The sequence below is a fragment of the Epinephelus moara genome, chromosome 22 (genome assembly GCF_006386435.1).
Source record: "Epinephelus moara isolate mb chromosome 22, YSFRI_EMoa_1.0, whole genome shotgun sequence".
NCBI lineage: Eukaryota > Metazoa > Chordata > Actinopteri > Perciformes > Serranidae > Epinephelus > Epinephelus moara.
This window is the reverse complement of record NC_065527.1, coordinates 39,899,200-39,916,484: the sequence shown is the minus strand read 5'-3', so window position 1 is coordinate 39,916,484 and position 17,285 is coordinate 39,899,200. Positions and strand designations below refer to the sequence as shown.

At 40.8% G+C, this 17,285-nt stretch overlaps 1 protein-coding gene across 7 annotated transcripts in view; it reads right to left on the bottom strand.

Moving 5' to 3' along the window:
• Window positions 1–4,058: 4,058 nt before the first annotated feature.
• The window catches only part of LOC126384034 (MAP7 domain-containing protein 1-like), a 57,549-nt gene continuing 44,322 nt past the window's right edge, over window positions 4,059–17,285 (bottom strand). For 4 of the 7 annotated variants that reach the window (XM_050034861.1, XM_050034865.1, XM_050034863.1 and 1 more), the window contains 10 exons: window positions 16,262–16,410; window positions 15,701–15,846; window positions 14,923–15,167; window positions 12,953–13,307; window positions 11,947–12,127; window positions 6,667–6,771; window positions 6,507–6,557; window positions 6,355–6,409; window positions 4,922–5,188; window positions 4,059–4,645 (listed from right to left, as the gene is read on the bottom strand). In XM_050034861.1, coding sequence (XP_049890818.1) covers window positions 4,635–4,645; window positions 4,922–5,188; window positions 6,355–6,409; window positions 6,507–6,557; window positions 6,667–6,771; window positions 11,947–12,127; window positions 12,953–13,307; window positions 14,923–15,167; window positions 15,701–15,846; window positions 16,262–16,410 — 1,565 coding nt within the window. In that variant the 3' untranslated portion in view covers window positions 4,059–4,634. The remainder of the gene's footprint in view (window positions 4,646–4,921; window positions 5,189–6,354; window positions 6,410–6,506; window positions 6,558–6,666; window positions 6,772–11,946; window positions 12,128–12,952; window positions 13,308–14,922; window positions 15,168–15,700; window positions 15,847–16,261; window positions 16,411–17,285) is intronic. The other 3 variants (XM_050034864.1, XM_050034867.1, XM_050034862.1) reach the window with 2 other exon arrangements.

The window sequence follows — 17,285 nt, the reverse complement described above, 5'->3', positions numbered from 1 at the left end:
CTGGAGCAAATTTTACAATCCAATTGTTAAGATATTTAACTTAAAACCACAAATGTCAACCTCATAGTTGCGCTAAAAGAAAAGACAAGCTATCACCAAAGTCACAAGGATACATCCTCTGGAAACCATGAATATCAATATAAAATGTCAATCAATCTGATAGATGTCTAAAAAAATCACTGGATAAGTTAAGTTAGGTTTGACCTGCTGGTGGTGCTACAAGAAATGTCAAAAGATCACCTCTTGTTATGATTCATCCTCTTGGAACTGAGGATATCTGCACCAAGTTTCAAGGCAAACCATCCATTAGTTGTTGAGATATTTCACTCAAAACCGCAAACATCAGTCTCATAGTGGCGCTAGAAGAAAAGACAGGGGATCACCAAAGTCACAAGGACACATCAAATTTTCAATCAACTAATCTGATAGATATGTAGTAGTGGAAACTTTGACCTGCTGGTGGCGCTAGATGAAAAGTCAGAGGATCAAAAAACAGTCCATAGGATTCAGCCTTTGGGTACCAAACTTCATGATGACTAATACTGCAAATGGAAACAAAGTTTTCTTTGACAAAAGTGTTCCTGACTGAGCTACAAATATCAGTCTCACTGGTGCTAGATGAAAGGCAAAGGGTCACCAAAGTCATTGAGATACATCCTCTGAGCACCAAAAATGTCTGTACAAAATTTGGATCAATCCGTCTAAGGGATGTTGAGAAAATTTCAACATGTAAGTGGAAAGTTTGTCCTGCTGATGGCGCTAGAGGAAAAGTCAGAGAATAAAAATGGTCTGTAGAATTCATCCGCAGGGAACTAGGGAATGTCTGCATCAAATATCATGACAGTCTGTCTGATAGGTGTTAAGATATGCCACAAAACAAAACAAAAAAGTGAACCTCGTGGTAGCTCTAGATGGAAAGTTAGAAGATCACCAAATACAGACGGATTCATCCTCTGAGGAGCATGAATGTTTGTATAACATTTCCTGGAAATCCATGAAATAGTAATGGCGACCTCATGGTGGCACTAGAGGAAAAGTCAGGGGTCCATCAATGTCAGTGGGATACATCCACTGGGTACCATGAATGTCTGTACAAACATTTTAACTGACAGATGTTGAGAAATTTCACTAGAAGTTTGACCTGCCGGTTGAGCTAGAGGAAAAGTCTGGGGTTCACCAAACACAATAGGCTTCATCCTCTTGGGACCATGAATGGCCTTACCAAATTTCAAGGCAATCCATCCAATAGTGGTTCAGACATCTCAGTCTGGACCAAAGTGGTGGACCGTCAAAAAGTCAAAAACACTGCTGTCAAAAAGTAAAGAAATACTGCGGTGTTGCACCTCACTCCTAAAACTGGAGTAATATGACCATGTAAACATCCACTGATCATACAAACATTAGAAACATAATAGAACCATGAAGTGCAGAGACAGAGAAGCAGACTCTTTGTATGCAGCGCTGCATTGTTTGGTGAGTAAGCTTCTAATTACAAAGTCCCCACCCAAACTAAAGCAAACAGACAGAGATGCCCTTCCTGCGGGGTTTCTACCCAGAATCATATGTCTGTGCTAAATGGCAGCTTGGTCACATTGAAACAAGCTCCAGTGTATTTTGTTAGACATTCGATATGCTAGCGACCCTGTGACAGATGCACTGTGACGAAAACTGACGGGCAGCTGCAGCAATGAGAGTCCTGTTTGAGGTCAGCGTTACCTGGAGCTGAAGGGAAAACACGAGCGACCACAAGGCTTCTAATATTTGATTGCTAGAGTGCAGTTTAGCAAGAGGACAGCAAATCTCACGCACACACCTTTGATCCTTTGGCCGGAGTTCATCTCAGAGCTGTCTAGGTCAGTTCTCTTCTCTGTGTAACATAAAGCCACAGCCAAACAAACACAGACGGCGACTGAAAACAGAAGCACCCTGTTAAAATATAGCTTTTTATTTTTTTCCATTTTCCCTGAGACACCTGAATGTGTTTCCTGTCTCTCTACACTGCCGACAGTCAAATAAAGTCCCAAAAAGATCAAATTGTAGTTGTTTTAAATTGAAAGTTCTGAGTGAGGACACAGCAAAAACCTCCAGATGTGCTGAATATTTGAGATGTGGGCAGTCATGCGTCACCTCTTGGTTTCTGAGTCCATCTTCATTTGACCACCTGTTTGCATTTTTTTTTGTCTCAGCCACTCTAATATTTGTCTTGTGCTCAGGAGCTTTCTATAGCTGCCCAGTTGCCAGCAGAAAACGTTGGCATTACATGTTTCTGCAAACCACACATACATCGCATTTGCTCATTTCGTAATATATCAGTTGAATTTGTCACTGGGAGGTGGAGGGGATGGCATGACATCTTGGCAAAATGCCTGCCATACTACAGACCACTGTTTAAGACCAATAAAAAGCTTATCCCATTATTTTTCTTAAATATATTTTTTAAATATACCATTGGGTTCACATTACTTCTGAAAACAAACAGTTCTTTGTAAGTTTAATCACCTAAATCTGAAGAACTGCAGAGATTTTACAAATTTTTACAAATTAAATGTTTATTTAATTTACTCATCATTGGGAACCAGCCTTTAAAAACACTTGTGTTTAGTCTTCTGAGACTCTGGAGGAGTTCATTCAAAGCCTGAGTCTGATGATAGCATTTACTTGCTATCATTTTTTGATGCTGATTCATACTGGTGATAAAAGTCTAATATCTCGGCCTCTGCTAGCCAAATCTTCTATCTTTTTTCCATTTTTTAATCTGACTCTTGTAATTCCCCTGACTTTATGAAAGTGAGATACTAAACCGCTGACGAAACTCTAAGTATTAAAACATTCATCTGATTAAAAAAACAAAATAAAAAAATAAAGAAAGACAAGCATTTGAATATAGGTAAAGAAAATGCACTTAAGATATGTGTAAATATTTCACCATCATAACATCCCATAATGCCACAGGTGCACCCAAATGGTTGTTAAATTATCTGGTAACTGTGCTCACAGGTGCAGAAAAAGTGAAAAGCATTTACAGTTCTTCTAAATCATCTGTGCTGCCACCCTCTGGTCTCTGTGAACATGACCTGCACCTATGAATACTGACATATGAGGAAGATCCAACTTTACACACACACACACACACACACACACACACACACACACACACACACACACACACACACACACTGTATGGGAGGCTGGTTATACAATTATCACTCTGGATTACCAGGTTGAATTCAGTTTTGACAGGTAAAAATGCACATTTTTGAATGTAATTAGTTGAAATCTTCACTTTTTGTTTCTTCCTCCTGCACTGGGTCTAAAATGAATCACGTCTGCAGCAGTGGCACCCACATAGAGTTTTCATAGGGATTGACAGATGGGACCACTGAAAATATGGCACACCAAAACCAAAAGCCATAACTGAGTGTCAGGGATTCTATTATGCTTTTTAAATGGCCTTTTATAGTGACCAGCCCAGGCCACACCTGTGTAGTAATGATGCTGTTTATTTAGTGGATGGATTTGCCATACCTGTCAGGTGGGTGGATTATCTTGGAAAAGAAAAAGTGCTCACTAACAAGGATTTTAATGATTTGGCAACCAAAATTTGAGAGAAATAAATCTACTGAATGCATAAAAAAAAGACTTAGATCTATGAAGAGTGAGAGCAAAAACAAAATTGTTGTGTTTAAATTTTTGTTCAGTGTATACAGGCATCACTGGTCTGCAGGTCCACAGTGATAGATGTGCTGTAAATCAACCCACAGATGATACTGTATATACCATTGTGTTCCTGTTTAAAGAGAAAAAAACACAGCCTTCGTTCACGATACGTCGTCAGCCAAAAATACTTCTATAAACAGAGAATTGTGGTCTGAATAAACAACATTAAAACTTGTTTTACCACAGAAGGAATCTACCTGAATGAGGTTAATGTGTAGGACAGTTTTACATCTTCTAGAAAATGACTTAACAGCATTAGTCGACTCCCTCTCTCTGCAGGTTGGGTGGTATCTAATATTTTCTAATAATAATAATAAAGATAAAAACACAGAGGCCAGTCCCTTTCATAAAGCTTTATTTCACAGATCCCCTATAACAGGAGGCCTAGGCAGCCAGGCTCATTATACATTTACATACACTGTCTGTGGCCGGTCCTTACAATGCTCCCCATGTTAAATAACTCAATAATTCAAGACGAAAAACAACAAACACGCACACACACACACACTGTTCAACTTAAGATAACAATAACAATATCATAACGACGGTAATAATAACAACCATTGTCAAATATTATGTATTTCCAGGATCTTATACTTTATTTTCTAAAATTTGTTACACAGTCAGTCATCTTTAAGGTGCACCATAAAATCTGCATGTGACATTTCAATAAAACTTTGACAGATGCTGCACCAGAACACGTGGTGGAGACAGAGAATACTTGTTGCATGTTTTTTTATATTTCAGATGAGAAGCTCCTCGTTGTCCTCTGGCGGCACATACTGTAAAATGTGATTTCAGCGCAGTTCATTGTTTGTTTGGCACACGATTTTTTTTTATAAGCCGCTGTGGCGTGGCATGAATCTCTTAGCTCAAGCAGAGACATAAGGCTCGTCTCCATGGAGATGTGTGTGAATTCACAGGACCTCTGCAAGGAGAAAACAACAGGCGAGAAGTTTAATATTTGTGAAAGGTGGAATCGAGTTTTTACTCTGTCTGCATTAAACCCCCCGTTATGTTTATTCATTCTAGTGATACCAGATGAACACAAGATGTCTTGAAAGAAAATTACAACTATTTTGCTAATTAATTATTAATTACATTCATTCATTCATCAACTGGTTCCAGCTAGTAATGAACTCAGCTCAAGCTCACAAGCCTCTGCTGCAACGTCACAGTGTCATCTTGTGTCTCTTCACTGTACCTGCAACATGCTGAGGCTTCATAGGGCCTGTTTTCATCAGGAAGGGCTCTCCGCCCTCGAATGCCAGGATGGGCTCGCTGACCAGCCCGCTCTGAGTCTGTGCCGGGTTACCGCTTTTGTTCAGTTGGATGATCTCCTCGAAGTCAGCTCCATTGGCGGAGACACCGTTCTGGTGAGCAGCGGGCTGGACTCCGTTTACAACAGGACCAGACACGCTTTGTGACGGGCCGAGGATCACTGCACCGGGACTCTGCAGGCTTCCAGCTGCTGAGGAAGGAAAATATCAGTTAGTAAATTTTAATTTTATTCACACTGCAAATAAGAAAAAGACATTTTCAATAAAATGTACTTAAACTATAAGTACTCATTGTGCTGTAAAATGTTCCCTGTCAGTGTTTTACTATAAAATATGATGTTTTCAGATTAATATTACTGCTGCATTAATGTGTATGCTGTGTTTTGCTGCTGTCGATGTTTAAAGCTGGATCAGGCAGTTTTATTTTGACATCATTGGGCAAAAATCCCATAATAAATTTTGAGCATATTGTAATTCAAGTGGTCTGAGAGAAAACTAGACCTCTGCACCTCCTCTTGGCTCTGTTTTCAGGCTGTAGAAAATCTAAACTGTGATAGGAGACTTTGGCCAATCACAGGTCATTTCAGAGAGGGGGCTTTCTGATTGTCTGTTGTAACCTGATTTAATGGCGGAGAACTCTGCAGAGAAAGTTGCTATTCCAGCAAAGCAAACCGTAGAAGGAAGATGGACTTATCAAAAAGAGAGTCTGACAATAAACTAAACAAAACACGTGTCAATATCGGTGAAGCATTTCAGAAATGGAGAGAAAATTTTGCTAATAGTTTAGCCTCCTGCTAACCGCAGTTAAATACTCATAGCTGCGGCTTCAGGTTCACGTTTGTGTAGCTAACATTAGCGAAAGCCTCAAATCACAGCGTGTCCTACACCTCGCTGGGAGGAGAGCAGGCAGCAGCTCCAAAGTCGGACCCCCAGTCAGCAGCCACAGCAGCCTCCAGGTGACCGGACATCCCCACCTCGCCACCAGATCAGCAAACTTTCTGTTGCTACTGTTACACAGATTAGACCCTGCTGCTGGCCACCAGCCCACTGTGACACCTTGCACTGGGGGGGTTGCGCTGGCCGAAATCAAGCTGCTGCAGCCACGGACGTAAAGGTCCGTCTCCCAAGCTGCTGCCCCCTTGCCTGTGGTCATCTGGTGGGAGGGGCTTAGGACAGAGAGGCGAGAGCTGCAGGAGGAGGGTTCGATCCGAAAGGGTTTATAAAGAGTTTATTTAACTGTAGAAGAAGAATTGTAGAAGTACCTCAAATCTGTGCTTGAGTACTTCAGTAAATGTACTTAATCACACTCCATTACTGGATATAGGTCCAGCAGCTTGACTGTTCTGAAGACACTCACCCTTACTGAGCTCCGAGTCTTTGCCGTTGACCTGTGGAGAAGCTTTCACATCCTTCTGTGATGATAAAGAACAAAAACACTTTTGTTATTTCAAAAAGTCAAGAGGAAGTTTGGTTTTTCTTCGAGCTTGTTTAAAAAGGAGTCACACTGACCTTTTCTCCTGCGTCACTTTTCCGAGTCCTTTTCATTATCTCCTCCAGGCGCTGTGCAGATCAGACAGAGAGATCGGTTACTTAGATGTTTTTTTTTAAATTGGAGGAAGTACCGGGATGAACTCGAGTGTGACTGTGAAGATGTTGTTTTTCTCCTCACCCTCTTCCTCTCCAGACGCTCCTGCTCTTCTTTCTGGAAGTGTTTCTCCCTCTCAAGGCGCTGACGTTCGGCCTCCTCGCGGGCTTTGGCTTCGGCCTCCTCCCTCTGAAAAAAGAGGACGAAAACATTGATGAGAAGCTGACGAAAATATCACTTTACGACAAGAAACAAATGATCTAATAGCTAATAGAAAAGTCACACACGCAGAAGCAGCAGTTTGTGTCGTTTCAACTGAAACCTAGGCTTATTTCTCTCCCCCTGCTTTTCCTGCAGAGTGAGAATAATGTTAGTTACTACAACTGCATTTAATCTTAAAACTTTCATTTTCTTGACTGATTTTTATTTCTGTGGTTTCTGGTTGGAGATGTAATTAGAGCATCACTTAAACTACATACACATTTTGGGCTCAGATCATGAATGATGCAGACAATACGGCCACAATTATGATGCTTATTTTAGACTTCTATGTGGCCACAGACTGATTTCATTATAACATGTTATTTAGACTATGACATGGAGGAGAGCCCGCTTTGCCAGGAGTTTTGTCCCTTCTGCTACAGCACGACCTAAATAAAGTACTTTGTCTGAATACTGCGTATAGATGTCTGTATATGACAGTGTGTAAGTATGTGTATGAATATCTGACCATATGTTCACTGTAACTGTTGTTGTGTATTTGCGTGATTTTCTTGTGAGACATGAACAGGTGCAGATTGTGAAAACAGATATCCCAGAAGTATGGACTCAAATGACTTGGACTTGAGTCAGATTCGAGTCACAAATTTGATGACTTTAGATTAAACTTGGCCTTAAGCCTTTTGACTTAAAAAAAACTTGTTACCTTCTCCCCTAGCCAAAAGATTAAAAAAAGTTATTCAAAAAGTGTGCCATTCATTTACCTCCATTTCCTGAATCAACTAACATTAATTTTATTAATTCCCATTAAGTCGACACTTAATTCCCCAGAGCCGCTTTGAACCAATCGGACAACATCCAGTCAGTTAGCAGGAGACGATCATGAGGAAGTAACGTTAGGTTACTGAGCGGTGTTAGAATGATACCGAAGTTAAGTTTGTTTGTGTACAAAAACTACAGGTAGTCAACAAAAAACAAATTACAGGGCGTCGGTGGCTTAGTGGATAGAGCAGGCACCCCATGTACAAGGCTGTTGCTGCAGCGGTCCGGGTTCGATTCCAGCCTGTGGCCTTTTGCTGCGTGTCAAAAAAACGAATTACGGTATGCAAAACATGCGGGTCGCAACAACTTCTTGCAAGCTTGTTTTTATAAATAAATACAAAAGTTAAAAGAAGTTCTAGATGTTTGTAAATTTAACATTTTATTAACCTGTTGTTACAATGGGGTTGCATTTGGTAAACAGACTTGTTTAGAACTCCAAACTCAAAGTTTAGGACTTTGGACTTGTCTGTCTTGACTCAGGATTTAACTTGGAACTTGACTGCAAAGACTTGAGACTTATTTGTGACCGCTTTTGACCTCTGAAATCTCCCCCCGGGACACTAAAAACTATCTACATAATATAAATTCATACATGAATGACTGTAAATAGGTGACATTAGCTAAGGTTTTTTTGTCTAGTTGAAGAACTAATTACTTTTATTTTTCCTTAAATGCAGGGCTTTTGCTCATGGTGGAGCATTTTCACAATGTGATGTTGCTACTTTTACTTAACCCTTTGAAACCTTAGTATATTGGCTTGATTTCTTTCATAAACATTGGAAGAAGGCAGCAAGTAACGAAAGAAGAAATAACCCAAAAAATTAGCCAGAACTTGGTAAAAAGAGAAAATTAAAAACAAGAAAATTAGTTAAAAAAGAAAGAAAGTTAAAAACAAACCAACAAGGAAATGACCTGGAAAATGTGCTTAAAAATTGTAATGTATAATAAAATAAATTTTATTCAATCTAATCAATGTATTTATTTATTTAATCATTTTAAGAATTTAATATAATTTTAAATAAGTTATAATAATAATTATTAATATATTATTCCCTAGCCTTTTGTTTTTTTCCCCCCATTTTTACCAATTTGCGGGTCGTTTCTTACCAACTTGCTCATTGCCTTTTATCCCATGTTTTTTTTTTTTTTGTTACGAAATCCCACCAATTTGCTTGGGCTTCAGAGGTTTAAATACTTGTGAAAGGCATCTCAAAGCAGCACAAGAAAAGGGTTTCAAAGGGTTAAAGAGAAGCTTATGTATTTCACAGCCTGAACCCTTTTGTCTGATGTTTTTGTGCCTACGTGACTAATGGAGACAACTATTTTGGACATTTGTCAGGTAATGAGAGAGAGCATATTTACTGTATCTACCTTTCCCTTGAGTCGGTCTGTTTGTTATTGTGTCTGACCAAGTCTTATTCTGAGGTTTCGTGAGTTGAGTTGGTGCAGGAAGACAATAACAAACAGACCAGTGAAAGGTAAATAAAAACGTTCTATTTCTCTGTAGGATTCTTTCCATAATGTTGTCAGACACTTAAAATAACAATCTGAGCCTGTCAGTAGCAAAAACAAGCTCTTTTAGTTGACATACATTGACTGCAGGCCATTTCACGGCTGCTCTCTCAATACTAGACCATTTTCAAAAATGGCTGAAGAGAGAATCCAGTGATGGAACTTCCTTGTACAGCAGACAAGGCAGCTTTGTGCTACAAAACCTTGAACAGGTTATATAAAAATATTTGTAAAAATCTAAATGATCATCTGGCAGAAGGACATGGTATGTGATCTGAGTGATGAGGTATAAATCAAATACTGAGAAATATATAAGGTAGGTTAGGGGAACATTTACCCAATCTATGGTAATATGCAGGTATTATTTCACTTTTTCTAAGTCCACAGGATGAGCTTGCTGATCAATAATCTGTGTTGGAAATGTCAGACAGAAACAGGAGCATTTTACATGCAATTTGGGAGTGTAAACCTTTTTAACCATTTTTGGAGAAAGTACCAGAATACACAGGGAAGTGTTTAGGTTCGACTTCACCTGTATCGCTAAGACTATGCCTACAGAGGGATTCAACAGACTCGTCCAATATATCAAAATATGACTTTGCAGAGATATAAATAGGGGTTGTCAAGGCTGCCGGAATGATCCTCAGATTATGACAAAGTACATCCTCTTAAGATTTAAAAAAAAAAAAAAAATTGATGGAATCTAAGAAAGAAATGGCATCGTATGAACAGACGGTTTCACACAGTTTGTGACTTTTCTGTAATGGAGAACAACTCTGGACCACCAGGGGGCAGTGCATGCCCAGTCTGTTCTGCAGTCTTCAAGCCAGAGTTGATACTATCTGAGTAACTCCATTACATGCTTCATTGGGTATTTACTGTAGATTGAGCACCACCAAACAGAGGTGCTGAATAAAAACAGAATTATGATGTGTGCATAAATCACATCTGTTTGCAAAACTGTTGCAACCTGGTGCTGTTGTAAAATCTGCAGTTTCACACTTCTAACCATCACACACAGACAGTTAGGTTGGATTTTATGTGCACAGATCTTGTCACACTTGTTTTCACTTTCCATTACAGGGAGAGGAACACTTGAGCTCTACAAAATATGAGGCCTCTCCGTCTCGAGCTGTCAGGGTGGAACAATGGTCCGATTGAAGGCAAAAGGGGAGTCGAGCGTGGCCGAGTGCTTCAGGCGCACACTGACGCTGCTTATCTGCAGCGAGCCGAGTGTATGAGACAGAGGCAACACAGGCCTGTCACTATCTCCCCTGATCACAATGGCTCCCTCAGCCTCTGATCATCACCATTATGGAGGTCACCAGCTGGCATCTGCCCGGGCAGACAAGGGGCCTCTGACTAACAGGGCTCACGCATCGTCCGTGACAGCAGCACATATTCTCCTCCATTAATCTGCCCAGATGCCAGACAGTCAGTCATGGGGTGAGGGAGTCAGAGGTTTGGGCTCACGTACTGTAACAAACCCCCGACAGCTCAGGCATCCTCGGATGCAGTAATCTGCCCAGATGGTAAATGGACTTACTGCATGTGGGGGATCAAAGGGATTCATGATGGTTAATGGAAAATTAAGGTTTTCAGTGCGTACAGTATTTACAGTTCAGACATGATCATGTGTCTCACTGGTGAAGTGTGGGGCCTTGTAGCAGAGTAAGATTAGTACAAGGCAGAGGATTTGATTCCCACTAGAAATACCTACAATGGATTCATATTTTCATATAGCAGGTTATTAGTATAACCCTGGTCCAAATTAAATACAACAGAGGCATCTTTATTGAGGACCTTTTCAAGTAAAAAAAATCACAATAAAAACATTTATTAAAACCTAGTAATCACCATTTTAGTCAATACAGAACACATTTCAAATAGTGGGATGCAGGGGGATTATGCTAGCTTGCAGTGTCTATGTTTCTATTAAAAGGAATACTTCACCTCCAAATTATCATTTATATATCAGTCACTAATTCTGTTATGTTGATTCTGTGTGAACGAAAAGCAAGGAGAAAGTTCTTGATGAACTGCTACCACTGCCTCAGTCAGTTTGTTTGTTTGGTGTTTTAAAGGGATAATTTAATTCATCAAAGTCATACAAACAAACTAAGTGATCAGGGCAGCAGTAGACCAGCAGCTCCTGTGTTCAGCGAGGTAAAATTACCATTTTAATCAATGAGTCTGGCTTTAAAGAGAGCATAGATATGTTTCACTTTCAGTTCAGTTCCGTGTCGGAAAAGGTCAAGGTCAAGGTAAACTGTCTGTCTGGGAAGTACTGAGGATACGACTGGATAAATGAGACTTGCATTTAACTGTATGAGTTGTGTGAGAGTTTGTAAACAGGTGTTTTACACTATAGTTCTGCTGTTGTTAAACGTGTTCACAGGAATTTTCACTGTTTTTGGATTCACCGTGTGGACATGTGATAAAAACAATGTTTTTTTCACAAATTCAATGTAACACAGAGTGTATAGATAACCTATAAATAGTCATTTAGTTTTAAGTTTTTGAGATACAATTTTAGTGTACATGGGCAAAAAAAGTTTAGTTCTAAGTCGGTAACGGATGAAGCTACGTAACGTGATTTTTGGATGAGAACAAACCCTCAAATAAACTCTCATTCACCAGTTGCCTGCTTGACTTGTTGGTTTGATTCACAAGTAAGTCGGATTTATTTAAAAGCAGCATGACTAAAAACTAAGATGCCTTGCAGACTAAAAGCATTCCTGGTTGGAACAAAGTTAACTAGAATTGTTTTGACAACTTTCCATCTCAGACGTATGTTTCCTGGTCACTGACCTGTCTCTGCTGCCTCTCGTTCTCCTCCTGCTCGGCCTTGGCTCTCTCCTGCGCCTCCTTCTCCTCTTGAGCTCGCTGGGCTTCGTCCCTCAGACGCTGCTGTTCGGCCATGAATCGAGCCTCCTCCTCTCTGCGCTTCCTCTCCTCCGCCTCCCGGGCCATCGCCTCCTCCCGGAGGATCCTGAGAAGACGTATCCGTGTTATATACAGTGTGCACACATTATATATCTGCTGACAGATCAGTGCGAACCTGAGAACAACCTTCAGTTCTCACACATGTATTGTTGTTCACCATCTGAGGCTAAAACAAGAAAAAAAAAGGGGTGAAGTCTAAAATTTTGCCCAAAAATTTCCCAATAATTTTCTAGTAACTTTGTTTCTGGCAAGAGTGATGTAATTCAGTCATTATTACAGACATTATATAAGTATATTTATATTTAAAAAAAAGACTGTGTTTCAATGGAAAACGTGAAAATATGTTTTTTAGCAGCAGGTAAGATGAACACGAGAAACATGAAATTTGTCTAGAGGCAGTTTAAATAATAAATGACAATAACAAAGTCTCCTCTAAATAATGAATTGTGATTATTCGTGTTATTTGTTTTTTCACTTAATTGTGTTTAAATGGAGCAATTCTTTCATGGAAGTTCCTCCTTTTCCTGCAATCACTGCCAAATTACACAGAAATTATTATGAAATGAAAGACTTCTTAAATAAATTAAAACCAAATTTCTTTTTTTTTTGGTCAGAAAAATATATTGTATCAAGGTAGGGAGGCATAACACAACCTTAAATGTGATGCAATATAATGCAAGTATAGAAGGTATTTTTCATTGCGGGACTGTTGTGTTGAATTACATCATGTTGGAAGGTGTTCCTGTTATTTTGTCAAAACTCTATTTTTAATGTCTCTTGGCAATGTAGTGGAATTTTTTTACTGATTACAATCCTGCAAAGTCAAACAATACATTATTACATTATATAATGAATAAACATTAAGCCTGACCTGTTCCTTTGTTCCTGCTCCAGACGCTCCTGCTCCTCCCTCTCCCGCTGCTCCCGAGCTTGTCGACGTTTCTCCGCCAGGACACGAGCAGCCTCTTCTGGGTCATTGGTGCCGGCTGACGGCTTGCTTGCCGGTACAGCTGGAGTGGTGGTGGTGGTGGAGGCAGCAGCGGCAGCAGCGGAGGGTGCAGGAGAAGGAGAAGGATTACTGGTGGAGGCTGCTGCAGGAGAGGCATTGGAGGCAACCGGCTCCACATTTGGAGCAGCTGGAGAGGCCGCTGATACGACCACTGGGCTGAGGGAAGGAGGCGTAACTGGTACAGAGGACACCACGATGGCGGGAACATTACCAGAGTCTGTTAGAGAGAATACAAAGAGCAGACAGGTGATGCTTATGTTTCTAAAAACACAATAGGAAGGAAACAAATATCAATTTTACGAAGAACATGCCTATTAAAAACATTATTATTATGAAGCTATGATTTAACATTTAATTTTCATTTTTAAAAATGAACAATTTCCATTTAAGTGCCAAACTTTGAGAGGTGATTTATGAAAAACAACAAATGTGGCTCTGTTTTCATGAACCCAGCACTGTAGCTAAGTGCGCCCTGCAAAGTTGGTTGGGGGGCGTGCCAAATGCACTTCTTGTGTCTTTCCTGCTGTGACAATTAGGGCCAATCACATTTACTACTTTCATCCCCTCCAAACACAGCAGGCTCTCCCTGTAATGACACACTGACAGTTCTGACAGTTTGGAAAATCCTGTGGAGAGCCTTTCTCAGATGAAACTTATTGCAGAGTGAAGTATGAAGAAAGCAGCTCAAATATCCTGTGGAGAGCAGATGATGTCTCTTTTTTAAGATTCTAAAGTCATTTCTGTGCATAATACTTGACATCTCAGTGATCCATACCATAACTGTCCACTGTTAAAGGAACTGTATGCAATATTCAGAGCGTTTCTCAACATGGAGGTTGCTTAGCCGGTGTCTAGCAGCTAATGGTGCTAACAGCATAAACAGTGCTGACAGAGCTAAGGGTGTTAACCAGCAGGGAAACGGGGGGTGGCCCCTATGCTTCTGCAATGACATTGCCTGATTTCAGCAGTAACCACTATATAAGCGCAGTGCAGAGCAACAGCAATTAGCTAGCCAGTGGGATACTAACATGGACATGCGGCTGGACTGGCTTATTATAACAAACCACAGAGAAGCTCAGATTACAACACACACAGAGGGAGCGTTACTTTATTCTCTGCTCAGAACGTCATTACTCCACTATGTCTTTACATAGCAAATACAATATATCGTATAGAGCTCCTTTAAATACAAGCATAGTGCCGAAGATGAAAATGAAAGTTCACTTTAATACAATAACATGCACTCAGGTTTTAAGCATGTTGCATTTTGTTTTACTTCTGTTTTTTGTTCAATTATATTTGACTGATTTACATTAAGAAATTAATAGCTTACTATCAGGGAATGAATTAGTGACCTGTTCAATCTTCATATTGCAACATAAATGTGATTCTGGTAATGATCCACAGATGAATTTAAAACTATTTTTGTTTCTGGGAACACCATTCAAAAATTTAAGTTGAATGATTTCTGTCACATCATGTTGATGATCATGGTTTTCAGCGTCTTTAACATGGCTGCTGATTAGCAGTTGAAACAATGGAATAATTAATCAAAAAGGTGAAAATTTAGATGTGCACATAAGCTGGGACATTTCTGTGGTTATTTGACAACAGTCTGGTGCTTGCTGCACAAAATGTAATCAGCCTAATTGTGGTTTGACAGTGTGCAACATCACTCTGGTTAGAGACAGCAAGGCTGCTGTAGATCAGAGAGCTGGTGAGAATCTGGCACACTCTCTGCAGTCATCACACTGTTTCTTAACACGAATGTCAGCCAAAACCTCTAGGTCACCTTGAAGCTTGGCTATCATCTCCATGGTAACCACACTCACTCTTTTTCTCCTCTGGAGCATCGGGCTGCTGGGGTTCGTGGCCTGTTTCTACGGCAACTGCAGTGACCGTCTGGGCCTGCACCCTGGCAGGCGTCTGAGCTCGTTTGGGTCGGGTCTTGGTGCCAGGAGGAGGTGTCTTCTTGCCCGTGGGGGTTTTGGAGGCTGCTGCTGCGGCTGGCACCAGGGGGGACAGAGGCCGACTCTTGGGGGCGGGTGATGGAGGTCTGTTTTTGGGCTTCGGGGTGCTTAAAAGAAGAGAGGAGAGGGAGGTGGAAGTGAAATATGAGTCAAAGAGAGAGTTGGTGGCACAGGAGATGTGGTTTCATAGCAGTGCAGGAAAAAGTAATGAGGTTACCAGTGCACTACATAAAGCTATTAACTGGGTCATGTGGAAGATATGAGCGACTCCACCATGATTCTTTGGCTGTAGGGGGGTGTAACCTGAGAGGAGGGGAGGCAGGGAGCCATCGGCTAGGAAAACCCCTCTCTGTCTGACACAAACGGACCTGCTGTTGGCAGACTGGCTCTTGGCTGCTGACTGAACGGTGTCCAACAGAGTCTCTTTTAGTCGTTAGATTATAGCACCTTGGACCATCTGTCAGACATTAACCTGCTCCGAGGATAAAGCCTGAGGACACATGAGCTCCCTCCCTCTCTCTCTCAGCCTCTCTCCTGCTTTAATAAGTCCTCAATGTAGAATTAATTTAACATTTTTCTCGTTAAAACACAGGATGTATTGGTGTAAAGAGCTGGCACAAGGCAGTAGTTTGTGTGATACCTGGCCTCTGGCCTGGATCTCTGGGTCATGGTGGTGGTGGGTGATGTCGTCTGTCTCTTCTTCTGCACTTTGTCTTTTGTGAGAGCGTTCTTCTCTTTTTCATTCTCCCTCTCCTTATCTTTCTTCTCTTTCTTCTTTTTGTCCACCTTGACGAAAGACACAAATGACCAGTTATTACCTCAGGCTGAGGCTGATATACGTATATGGCAGATAAAAACTTTTTGTTAAACGTCAAAAACTGATATAAACAGTCCCACATGATAACAGCATTAGGACTGCATTATAAAATAAGTAAAATCTCTTTTTAAGCCTGGCATGACAGTTTATTTCCTTTGCACAGTGCTATTTCATAACTGAATTGTGAAATTAAGGTTCCTAAAAATGATTTTTGACCACTTCTTATTGTAGCAAAAATGGAAATTGTTGTGCAGCCGTTGCAATACAAAAGACCAATGAGTGCAAATATAAAATACACTATAAAAAATAATAAGATTATCAATAAGGTGCAATAATCCAGTGCTTGTATTTGTCGTGGGTTTGTGAGTCATCATGTGTGCCTACCGGTGTGGAGTTTCGCCGGCGCTGGCGCTGGGTGATGTCTGGCGTGCTGGCGGAGGAGACCCTCCAGCGCTCGGCATTCTGGTGCGGGTGGTGATGGGAGCAGGCATTCAGCGGGCTGGCGGAGGCTGAACGGGAGCAGTGGTGAGAGTCTGAGTAACACATGAACATGCAGAGAGAGGCAGCAGGGCCGAGGTCACACACACACACACGTACACCATGCAGAGTGATAATAAAAAGCCTCTCAGGGAGGAAACGACATGCTGCGACACAATGACTCAATCCAGCTGACATATACAGAAATGAGTCCTGAGGGGGAGGTGACTTATTTTACTGTTGTTGATTGGATGTTATTGATTTCACTCCAAAGCTTAACCATGTTTTCACTGTTATCCATTATAGCCTTTTGTAGCTTCATTTTTTAAAGCAGCAAAGACCCGATTTCCCCTCAGGACTCAACTCAACATCTACTTTGATCATCGATTAAACATCTATAAAGAAAAAATGGCCGATATTTGCTGGTTTCAGCTTCTCAAATGTGAGATTTTACTGCTTTTATTTGTTCAATATCATTGTAAAATCGAATATTTGTGGGTTTTTTACTGTTGTTTTTCAGAGAAAAGGCACTTCAGCGACGTCATCTTGGGATCTGAGAAACTTAAGCCCCGTATCCACCAAACACTTTCGGTGTGGTACCTTAGGAACCAAAAGTAACCCTTCAGACATGGTACCTAGACCCTAGCGTTTCCACTGCAAACAGTGCTCTTTCATGTGGGCAGGGTTGTTGTCACTCACTGCTCCGTCCAGCACTCACTGTATTTCCTCATTTATCGTCCACAGAACGAGGCTGCACACCAACATTTTCAGAACAAAATAGAACAGGCAAGAGTGAGTCTCTCTCCATGAGATATTTAAAAATGGTGGGTTTGTGCATTTAGGCCTTCTAAGGCAAGCTCAGGGGTTAAGAGTTGCCATAGCCCACAGGAACAACACTCTGCAACACTTTTATTTTCCTCAGAGTGAGAAT